Source organism: Coffea eugenioides, chromosome 10, assembly GCF_003713205.1.
Source record: "Coffea eugenioides isolate CCC68of chromosome 10, Ceug_1.0, whole genome shotgun sequence".
Classification (NCBI taxonomy): Eukaryota; Viridiplantae; Streptophyta; class Magnoliopsida; order Gentianales; family Rubiaceae; genus Coffea; species Coffea eugenioides.
In genome coordinates this window covers 194,756-206,251 of record NC_040044.1, presented here as the reverse complement: position 1 = coordinate 206,251, position 11,496 = coordinate 194,756, and the positions used below count along the sequence as shown (strand labels likewise).

The window sequence follows — 11,496 nt, the reverse complement described above, 5'->3', positions numbered from 1 at the left end:
GTGCGAAAATACTACTGATAAATGAGACTAAAATCATGCGGTCCTTACATCACATTATATGTCATTAGAAGACTAAAATCTGATAATGAGTCATTAGGATATATTAATTGACACGATGTTATGTGAAACTATGATTAAACAATGATTTTGGAATCTTCGCTCTCTGCCTTAAACTACTTCAAGGCAAATGGTATTTCGGATAATCTTGGATTGCATTTCTACTTATCTAGTGTAAGGCTACTAATATGGTTATGAAATATGAATTAATAATAATGTTATTCCTCTTGGATTGTAGTTCTGGTTTGCTCCTTGTTAACTTACAAGGTTTCATATTTCAATTCTTAACTTACATCATTTAATGGATCTATAATGCCGCAACTTGAGCATATGACAAATAATTTAGTTTCTATATTGCTCGTGGACCTATTCAAATATCTCTTTTTCCACCTTAGTTTCTACAACAAATCACTCTTTTTCGCCTTAAATGTTGATGTTTAAAGCGAAAATGTCTTCCTTCTTCATGGTGGTTCATGTCTTCGTATACTATCGCAATGATATTCAAATATAGCCATTACAAAAGAAAGCAGAAGCCGTTGCTACGGCTTTGAGCGTAAATGGTTGGATGCTACTTCTAACTATTTTTCCTTATTTCACTAATATCACCTCATTTTTTCTAATTTATTTTTTACTTTTATTAGTTTCTGTTATTTCACTAATATAACTTGTACACCTACAAAAGGGGCATTTATGAGAACAAATTCCCTTCTCTCTCTTAAAAACACTTTTTTATGTGCACTTTTCCTAACATGGGCTGATTTTGTTATCAAATCCTAAACTTCAAGGGAAGCTAGTGTAATTCTGAAAACCTTGGGAGGTCAATGAAATTGTCTGAGACATTAGGTGAGGTTTCTAAAATTATCCCTAAATTCAATGGAGCCCACAGCATCACCAAACATCTCACCCTCCAAAAGTCCAAACAAATCAACCAACTACTCCACTATTTTTCCCTTTTAACCCCCCCCCCCCAAACGAAATATAAAATCTCTACCTGCTTTCCATGTTACCGGGTTGTTTGACCACCTCCGTCAGCCCGAGGAGCCCGCCATACCTCCCACCAATTTCTTTATAGGGTAAAATACACTAAACCCCCATGTGGTTTGGGTTATTGTCATAAAATCTACTCATTGTTTAAAAACACACATTGAACCTCCTTACACTATGGACTAATCTGGAATTTGGATGAAAAACATCCAAATTAACGGAGAGTGAGTCACACTCGCCTAATATGTGAGTAAAATTGATCACGTTGATTTTTCTGCATAAAAACTGATTTCTTCTTCCAATTATACCCTCATTCTTTTCTTTCTTTTTTTTTCACTTTCTTTTGCTTTCCTTCTCCCAAAATCAGAAGGTTGCTTTTTATTCTTTTTCCTTTTCTTTCGTTTCATCTCCTTCCTCCTCCTGCAATCAAAACAGAGACAGCAGATGCACAAAAACACCAACCCCCTCACAACCACGACCACTGTCCAATAGTTATCTTCTGTTGCAGCACCAGGGAATTCTTAAGAAAGTTCATGTCAAACTTTGGCTTCTTCTCCAATAGAAATCTCCTTACAGAAACACCTTTAATCTCTTAAGTAATTACCCTTAACCCATTCTTTGGTAACCAGATTTTATGCCATCACCATTGCCATCGTGGTCACCGATTGATACGTAAGGCGGGCAGAAATCCAGATGGATTTGAGATATGAATCAAGGCAGCCTCACAATTTTTCTTTTAATCCATGCAAATATCTGACTTTTTGTGTGTAATTGGTGTCATATAACCATTTTACTGGTCCAAAGGATTGTTTTTATATAGTAATTTGTTGGTTTTGCTTTGTTTTTGGACTGAAATTTATAGTTTTGCCTATCACTGTTCATGCCTATATTTGTTACCCTTTGCTTGTTTTTGGTCAAATCTGATTCATAATCATGATCTACGCTGAAATTGGATTTGAGGGTGTAATTTTTGTTAAATTCTACCACTGGTGGTAGCTACTAGCGGCGCTGCTTCTACTATCGCTGCCACAAGATCTGTACATGATAATAATAGGCAGGGAAGAAAAGAAACTTTGAAAATTTTCACCTTGACTCATAAAGTCTATTTGTAAACCCACAAAGACGATGATGGATGTGGCGGCAGCGGTAGCAAAATAATGAAAGCTGCTTTATCGCCGGAGAAGATGAAGAATGTTTTAAAATTTTAGTTTGGCCCCTTAATTTTTTCCTTAGACAATTCAAGATTCATGAATTTAGATGAAATTTGAGACCCAATGGTGCTGAAGATGATAATGAAGGTAATGACCACGAGAATCATAGTGACGGCGACGATGGCGGTGATGGCAAGGTGACAATTGCTGGACTGAAAAAAGGAAGAAAAGGAGAAGAAAATGGAAGGAAAAGAAAACAGAAAAAGGAAAAAAAAAAGAACAAAAAGAAAGGCGATGGGTTCTGAAATCTGATCATCATCTGGTTGAAGAAGACAACAAATTTTTAGAATTTGTTGAATTAACCCCTGAATTTTACTTTTTTCTTAAATAAAGCAAGAAAATTTTTAAAATCTTACGTAAAACCCGAACTAACTTTTGATATAGTTTGAAAACAAGGTTAATATAGAAATTTTATATTATTTCATCAAATTGGATGATTTCCGTCCGTTGGCCAAATTAATCCAAACCATGAGGGGGCTCTTTGAGAGTTTTTAAACAATGAAGAGATTTTATGACAATAATCCAAACCACAAGAAAATTTAGTGTATTTTACCCTTCTTTCTATCATTTCCCCTTGCACTCCTTGAAAACTAAGGGCTTAATTAGATTTACCGCACTTCAAGGTCCGTCCAAAGTTGTGAACCCCCAAAACCCCCCGCGGGGGTCCACATTCACATCCAAACCACAATCAACAAAATTACCGAGTGCTCCAATCCGCCCGCGTGCTTCCAACCAACCAACCAACGTACCAACCAATCCATCCCCAATTGAACCAAACTTCCCAGTTTCCAGTTTTACCTGTATGCATCCCCGGTGGTCCAATCATTTCAACCACCCCCGGCGCAGCGGAAAAAAAAACCACACCTGCCGTCTCATCACTTATCACTACTATTATCAAAAGAGGGCATCAAAGGTTGAATAGCCAAAACCATGAAACCAACCCCACATTCAACATCAAGTCCAGGGCTGGAACTCTCTTATCTAAAGAGCACATTCCAAATCCCTGCAAAGTGTATTCTATTAGTCCCCTGCTCATAAAAGCCCCGCCCATTAAGCATGAAGAAAACGTTAATATAACAATAGATACAGAAACGGAATTTGTAATTCAATTCTAACATCAAGAAAACCACCAAAAAAAGGGGGGGAAAAAAAGAACCCCCTACTGCAACCTCTTCACAGACACTACTGAAAATTAAGACCACTTCTACTACATTATGTCCCATAAATAGCTGGCTAAATCTTAGCAAAAACAGCTCGTCTTCCCAATCATGCAACTACTTAACGGAGAACTTAACAGAAGGCCAAGAACTGACAGGGTGTCACGGACAAAATGCCGCGAAAAGAAGCTGCCAACCCCAGTTTGAAAGAGCACCTCATCTTTCTTCTTGAACCTCGGCATCTCTTGCTCATCATAAAAGATTTGAACTCCAGCGTTCCATGTATTTTAATTCCTGCCTCTCTTGGAGCCAGGCTTCCCGGAATTTTGCAGCCCACCTTTTTTGCTCCTAGATTTGACAACTGTCTGGGCAGAGTGAGGAGTGCCACGATGCCCAGGAACCAAAGCAGGGAACCCAACAGCAGGGATTCTGCAAAATTAACACATTCTGTCAATTCATTTTATGCATAAATTCTAATTTTCTATTTCGCTTTGGCTTAAAAAAAAATTCCATCCATGATGTATCAAGGACAACAAAACTGTCACACGTGGATTTGGAGTTGAGAGCTACAGCAAATATTCCAAAGCGACCATGAGAATAGACCACCCCAACACCAACAAATCTCAATCTATTACAGTGCCTAAAGCTAAGCATTTTTAAGAAGTTTTACTTTCAAACCACATTATAAATTATCAGTAGGTCTCCACGAGGACTAAAAGAACGTGATAATTGAGGCTACGCCTACATCAATGAAAGGTGCAATTGAATTCAAAGAACTAAAACCGAGTGAATGGCAGGTGATACGAAATGCAGTATCAGAAACCCGGAATACATAAGTTACATATGTAATAAAAAGACTAAATAAGCGAGCTGTTTCAGTGTGGTCGCATTTCTGTTCTCAACTCAACAAAGTCTGGCAGATCACGGGAATTGTTGTTCCTTTTGGACTTTGAAAATTTAAAAACGTAGCAATACAACTATTATTATAACGAAGAATTTTGGAAAAAAGAGGGGGGGGGGGGGGGGTTGTTAAGAGATGACTGAAAAAGATGGTGTACTCACCCAAGATGAGCACAGCAGACTCCTGCTTGGTTGTGGAAGCATCAAAGGCCTGGGTGGTGGTGGTGGTGTTCAAGGAAAGGCGTAGAGCATGATTCTCAGCAAGATAGCACTGAAGCAACATCCCGAGCCTCCTGCACTCTGCTTCATAGTACCTGCTCTTGATCTCGAGATCCTTTATATACATCTTCTTCCTTTCTCGAGAACGGACAGCTGCATCCCTGTTCCTCAATTGCCTACAAAAGAAAGAACCAGATTCAGTAAAACACAAATACTACAACCGTAATAGTACAAGATAGACTGTTCAAAGGTTCAACTAAAAGCACCATAAAGCAGGGGCGTGTGCAAAGATGAGATTTAGGGCCATCACCTTCAACAGAGCAAACTGTACTCCAACTAACCCAAACAAATTCAAATATTTAACAAAATTCGAAGCCTGCTTAATTGTTGGGAGCAAAAACCACAATCCAAATTGCAGTCAAGGTAGATTTAATCATGTGAACGGCGGTAGGTGCAGGGGACCCCGCCCCCCGCCGGGCGGGGGGGGGGGGGTTCCGTTAAATTGGTCGGGTATAATTCCAAGGATGTAGGCAGCAGAGAGGGAAGAGTGAGGGTACCTTTTGCGTTTCTTGGAAATAGGATCGGCATCGTCACCATTGTTATTAAGCTGGCCCGCCTCGCTCCCTTCCTTCTCCTCTTGGTGGGGGTGGGGAATAGCAGCAGGGGGGAGGAGCTCCTGATGACCTATGAGATTGGGGGGTTGTTGGACATCCTTGGCGTCGGAGTCGGAGTTGGAGTTGTGGTTAGAATAGGGGAAGTCGCTTTCGGGAGATGGATTATCGGGGGAGGAGGGATCGGATGGAAGCGGCGAATCGAGGATTATGTCGGACAAAAAACCGAGGGAGGCGGTAAGGCGGTCCTCCTCCCCCTCCTCCTGGGGATACATGTCTATGATGTCGTCTTCATTCAAGAGAAACTGCTCGATCTGGCGGATGTTGGAAAAATCATGATCGTACTGGGCGGCGGCGGCGGGGGACGAAGGGTTTGGATGATGATGATGATGAGGAGGAGTAGCATCCAGCATGGTGTTGCTGTGATCCAAATCATCATCACCGACTAGCACTAGTATATCATCCTCCCCGCCACCACCAAAATCACTCATCATCTCTCAAAAATGATTCAATCATTAACTGATTACGAACAAATAAACAGAAACAATAATATAATAAAACTAATCACCGCTACTCCCCTGCTAAACAGAATCAAATCAAAATAAAATAAAAAGGGCCCTCTTCCAGGGTTAGTTTTGTGCTAGTTGCGGAGGAAGGAGGAAGATAAGTATTCACCTCTCCCCAGAAGGTGAAGAAGCATCGCGTCCGTTTCGCCCAAATTTATTTAATACAGAAAAGTAGTAGCGTACTGGTGGTATAAAACCAGCTGGACTCGGCTATCTGTTCGTTCCTTCGTGCTTAAGCCTTAAGTAGTACATAATGCGTATGGTCCAAGTCCAATGGTAGTACATTAGCAGTGTATTATTCGTATTTATATCCGTCTTTTGGTCAAACGGAGTAGTTTCTTAGCCTTTTCTTCTACCCTTTTTTTTTTTTTTTTTTTGGGGGAGGTTGTGGGGACGGAGGGGGAACTGACTGCATCATCCAACCAATGGGATGGAAGGATCTCATAGTGACTGAGTGATATACTCTTTTATGTAGTTTTGCTTAATAAAAATTAAGAAAAAAAAGGGAAAAAAATCAAACGAAGCCTAATATATTTTGAATTACCCGTATATAATATATATATAATAAATATATGTAATATATATAATTATGCATATTCTAAATTTAAAAAGTTAATAGTTTATAGATTATCGTATAATAATATACAAATATTAAACATATGCATTAAATTATGAACTTAGGCCTAACCCAATAATCTCCGAATCTCTAATAAATTTGTAAGCTGAATGTAAGCCTTATAATAGCGAACCCAAGCTTGAAGCACGAAACCTTCTTTTTGTGAACTGAGTTTGGATTTGACAATAACTGACACACTAGGCGTGATTTGCAACCCTACTCATAAAGTAAAAAAAAAAAAAAAAAAACACTACTCAATAAAAATGTAACTTGGACAGTAGTGTATTATTTAAAATGGGATTAATTATACTTTGCCCCCCTAAATTTGGCCCTTATGGATATTTTATCCTCTGAACTTCAAATATGTACACATTAACTGTTATGCCTAACTTGTTGACAAGGTTGAAATGAAATTATTATATTCTGCATAACCAAAATACCTCCAGCCAATTCTTATGGGTCGGGTTCTCCCTTCATGTTTTCAACATAAGTAGATAACATGGCAACTTCATTCAGCCAAAATCTTCGTCGTCCTCTCACGTGCCGCACATGTGCGTGTGTTCCGAACAAATACCACGACAGCGTTTTGTGTTTTGGTTGCTCTCTCATGATTTGTTTCCTTTCTTTCTTTTTGCGCTAGGGTTCTCTCTCACTCTTTTCTCCTCAGAACGCCGCCACTTCTATTTTGTTTCCTCCTTCTCAGAACATTTTAGCTCTCCTTCATTCTCTTTTCTATTTCTTTGAAAATTTTCATTTTTCTCCTCTGATCTTTTCTTTCTTCTCACCACCAGTCCTTGATCAGATCTTTCCCTCTTCCTCTTGCTCTCAAAATCTTTATTATCTCTCCTTATCCTTTCCTTCCCACTCTATTCTTGAATATTACTTCAACTTTTTATTATTTTTCTTTTTTCTTTCATTTTTTGCGCTTCAAAAACATTTGGAGCTTCGAACCCTGTAAATGAAAGACTGCCGTCTTTGTTTGCTTTTCTGGTTGCAATTGGAGAACTAATGTGGATTTTTTTTTTATTTCTTGACTTTTATTTTCCGGTCTAAGATAGAACCACAAGTGAAGCACTGACTGCTGCTTCCTCTCTATTGTTTCAGGTAGTACCTCAATTCTTCCGCTACTTTCCTTTCATTAGTGATTTATTTTTCTTTCTTCTATCTGGTTACGTCGATGTTTTGTCTTGTTTTTTCTGGAAATGCAGCTAGAGTGTAGATCTATGGTGCTTTCGATTCGTTTCGAAAATAAAAATAGATGGCTAGGGTAAAGAATAGAGACCACACGCTTCTCTCTCTCTTTTCTCTCCTCAGAAGCTCCGCCGCTTTCTTCCTCTCCAAAACATTTCATCTATCATTTCTTCATTCTTTTTCGTTAGTTTTCCTTTCTCCTACACGATCGTAGATGGACTTCCAAAAATACTCATGGACGGTTTGCTCTGTGGTCGTGCGGGTACCGTCTCTTTTGCTGTTGTACTTTCGTATCTCTACGTGCAAGACGGGAAGAAGACAATTTTAGTGCTCTTATATTCTCGAATGTGAAGCTTCCCTTTCGCATCGGATTGACGACTGTTCCGGTCTTATCTCGTCGGGAATTCTGTGTCCCTATGACAACAGGGGTCAATGATTCCGACTCAGTGGACTCTACTTTGATCCAATCCATGGGAAGGAAGGTTTGATCCACTGAACGTATCTCTTTTTTGCCCTTCTTGTATGATACATTCTATATAACGAGCTCCTCCGATCCTTTTTTTTTCACTTAATCCTTTGTACCTGGGCAAAAGAATGCAAATGGATCTGAGCTATTTTATTTCTATTATAAAAAAAAGTGTGTTTATTTTCGTTTCTGTTTTTTTCATTTCTATTTTTTTCTAATTTTTAACCAATATGTCCTCCTTTTTTGGGCCCACTTAGAGATGATCTGAAAGAAAGCTTCAACTCCAGATCTTCAAGCTAAAGTAGTAGAGTGAGGTATCCGTCATTTTCTCTATTTTTTTCTTACTTATTTCATTTCATCGGACTTTTTCTGAATTTTCCTAATTTTTTTAAAAATGGCAATATTGATTTTATTAGAAATGCCTCTACCAAAAATTTTCTGGCTGCTTTTCAAGTTTATTATTGCTAATTAATTTGATTACTGGAATGGACAGGTTGTTGCAGTTAAGCAATTGGATAGAAATGGGCTTCAAGGTAATCGAAAATTTTGTGTTGAGGTTCTTATGTTCAGTTTTTTATGTCTTTCTAACCTTGTAAATTTAATCGATTACTGTGCTGATGGGGACCAGAGGCTACTTGTCTATTAGTTCATGCCCTTGGGATCCTTGGAAGATCATCTTCATGATATCATTTCAGGCATTCTTGTTCATTATCTTGTCAATTGTTTGCGACTTAGTTATTGCATGTTCAACAAGAAGTCCATTCCATTTTAAAATTGAATTTACATGTTTACTGAAATTTATGAACTGCATAAACTTTTTTAAGGAAGACATGATGACAGTGCAAGTTTTGTTTAGAAAGTTAATTGGGTTTTTTCTACTTAAACTAACTTTTATGTTGATTGTTCTTTCTTTACAATGATGCCATTTATAAGGAAAAATAAAATGCAGAAATAATGAAGCCTCAAGGACAGAGCATAGGTTCAAACTTGTTTATTCTAGGTATGGGGGTCAATGTTCGTTCCAGGAAAATGGGAAAGGTGGGGTTGAGGGCATATAAGTGGCATAGTATGGTGAATGGATGGTTTGGTGTTTTGAATAGTGGTGATTGGTATTGTATCATATCATGCCTTTACTCCACATTCTATTGTTTGAGGTTGATGAAGAGCTTGCTTGTTCAAATGGTACTGCCTCAAGTATTAATGCATTTGTTCACTTAGTAAGAGTGGGTTCCTCAGCTGATCACAATGTTAAGGGATCTTGTGCTTTGTGCTTTAATTGCATTCCTGAAACTCTGTCTCTCTCTTTTCCTGCATGTGGTTACATTCAGGCTACGAGAGTTTTGGTTGAATGATTTTAAGCCTTATCACTTCTCCACCCAATGCTGTAAGTGAGGATTAACATTGTCAACAACTATCAATAAGCTGAAAATGTTGAGCACAGGCATGAAATTTATTTGTACCACCAAATGACTTTACATACCTTGCATGTGAAAATGACTCACTGTTGTGATTCTCTCGATTGTAGTTTAATAACTTGACTTCTTTTGTGGAAAGCCAAAACAAAAGTCATGCCATTTGGTTGATTTATGTTTGTTTCAAGAGTTCAGTAGAGCATTCCTTTTTCTTAATCTTTGAATGAATTTTGGGCTGTTGGACTCTTATATCGGTTTTACAATGGGGAAATAAAATTTGCATTTAACAAATCTTAATATGTGCACTTATACTTTGACTAAATATTTCTCTCAATATTAATGTGTGTGCCTATGATTTTTCTCCACAGGTATGGCTGTTATTGCTCATTTAATACTCCTTTGTTGGGTTTACGTTAGAATACTATTCTGGTAGTTATTGCTTAACATCAACGTTGGATAATATGCTAATTTCAATGTCATTCACTACTTCTTTGTTGGGTTTATGTTAGAGTACTGTTCTGGTAGCTATCATACAACATAATCTGTTGCATCATTGTAAACCATTTTAACAATTCTTTTGCAGATTTTCTACCTGATAAAGAACCATTAGATTGGAATACAAGAATAAAGATAGCAGCAGGTGTGGCCAAAGGTTTGGACTCTTATTTTTCGTTTGAGAAAGAGCTGCTAGCACTGAGGCATCTTATGTCCTTTAAGGTACTGCCTTCATTATTTTGTTTTTTTCTCTCCATTTTTGTCTATTTTCCTTCCATGTTTGAACTATTGTGGTGTTGCTACTTTTTATAATTATCAGCTGCTGTTTTTGCTTGTTTCATGGTTGTTTGTTTTGATTTTTCCGCTCTGGAATTTTTTGTTGGTGGTTTGTCCAATGAAATCCTTTCTTTCATGGCATATTTCTCCTCAAAGAAACTTTTTTTTTTGTGTTTCCTTTCTTTTAAGCTTTTCTTTGCCTTGTTTCATGTGCTATTTGGGTTATTTTTTTTAGTTCTAGGATTCCACCCCAAAAAAGGGGAGAGAATAAAGAAGAACCCGTTACTTGAATTTCTTGCTGGAATACATATTTTGTCTTACTGCCTTAAATTTGCACTAAAATGAGGCCCTTGTGAAGCTATGGTAGAAGTTGTGAAGCTTAGGATCTATCCTGTGAAACTTTCCTCTCCTGGAATACATATTAGCTCACAGGTCCCTGAATTTGCCGATCAAAGATCAGATAATGTGTAATTAGCATTGACACCCAAAAGTTTTTACCTCCTTTGATAATCAGAAATTGCATTCTGTAAGCTTTAGAGGTTACAAAGTGTTTTTTGGTTGATTTTGGTGCCCAAAAATTTGCAAGAGACGAGCACAATTAAGGTCCAAAATAACATCAGTTTTGTATTAGGTCCATTAAGTTCTGAGTTTCTCTCACACATTTGTTAACCATTTACAAGTCATGAACTACTGATACATCTTTTGGAAGGCAAATGATGCCCTCCAGCCAAATACTGAAGGGCATCCATGGCATAGCAGCTCTTAATCCGCTTGTTCTGGTTGAAGAGCAGCTACGTTAAACTATTAAACTTCAATTCCGCTGAGCTTGACCAATCCTCCGGTTCAATTTTTATAGTTTTAGACAACCTGCTGCATGTGCCTTCTCTATACTAATCCCAGTTTCCAAGGGTAAGATGGGTAATCGTTTCTGAAGAAGGGGATGTTCTGAGTTAAGCGTAATCGTAGGAGAAGTTATTGCAATGATGCTGTGCCCCTTTAGGTTGGGAACCAAAAATGTGGTATGACAAGGATAAAGAAGTTTTTTTTCTAGATGACAAGCTTTTACCTATTGGCTAGCCACATACACTCTTGCTTTTATCTCTCTTTAATTTCAGGTTATTTACTCTACCTCTTTACATGCTTAACTCCCTACAGGAAAGGATGGGTATATTCTTGCTGTCATTGAATGAGTCCAGAGTTGCATTTCACAATAAATGCTGGTTATTTACTACTTTCTATTTTACAAGCGGACAGCAATTACCCAGTGAGTCCACCATGATATGATCTACGTTCCAATAGGATACACATTGTCGAACAGGAATGTTTAAGATGAAT

The 11,496-nt window shown here is 38.0% G+C and overlaps 1 protein-coding gene and 1 long non-coding RNA gene across 2 annotated transcripts; one reads left to right on the top strand and one right to left on the bottom strand.

Moving 5' to 3' along the window:
- Positions 1-3,202: 3,202 nt before the first annotated feature.
- Positions 3,203-5,919, bottom strand: LOC113749736 (bZIP transcription factor 60). Its single transcript, XM_027293563.1, has 3 exons — positions 5,086-5,919; positions 4,472-4,704; positions 3,203-3,838 (listed from the first exon to the last, which is right to left on the bottom strand). Exons 1-3 carry the CDS (start codon positions 5,631-5,633, stop codon positions 3,543-3,545), a joined length of 1,077 nt encoding a protein of 358 aa, XP_027149364.1. The 5' UTR covers positions 5,634-5,919; the 3' UTR covers positions 3,203-3,542.
- A 1,756-nt stretch (positions 5,920-7,675) lies between these two features.
- On the top strand, positions 7,676-10,049 carry LOC113749934. The gene is made up of 4 exons (XR_003464604.1): positions 7,676-7,994; positions 8,236-8,287; positions 8,472-8,511; positions 9,974-10,049. It is a non-coding gene; the product is annotated as an uncharacterized LOC113749934 (long non-coding RNA).
- The last annotated feature ends 1,447 nt before the right edge of the window (positions 10,050-11,496 follow it).

Bases quoted from the DNA above. Each gene is read 5' to 3' on its own strand.
- LOC113749736 (XM_027293563.1), bottom strand. From the start codon at position 5,633: ATGATGAGTGATTTTGGTGGTGGCGGGGAGGATGATATACTAGTGCTA. The intron at 4,705-5,085 runs GTACCCTCACTC...TTTCTTTTGTAG, and splicing joins ATTTCCAAGAAACGCAAAAG to GCAATTGAGGAACAGGGATG. The intron at 3,839-4,471 runs GTGAGTACACCA...TTAATTTTGCAG, and splicing joins GTCTGCTGTGCTCATCTTGG to AATCCCTGCTGTTGGGTTCC.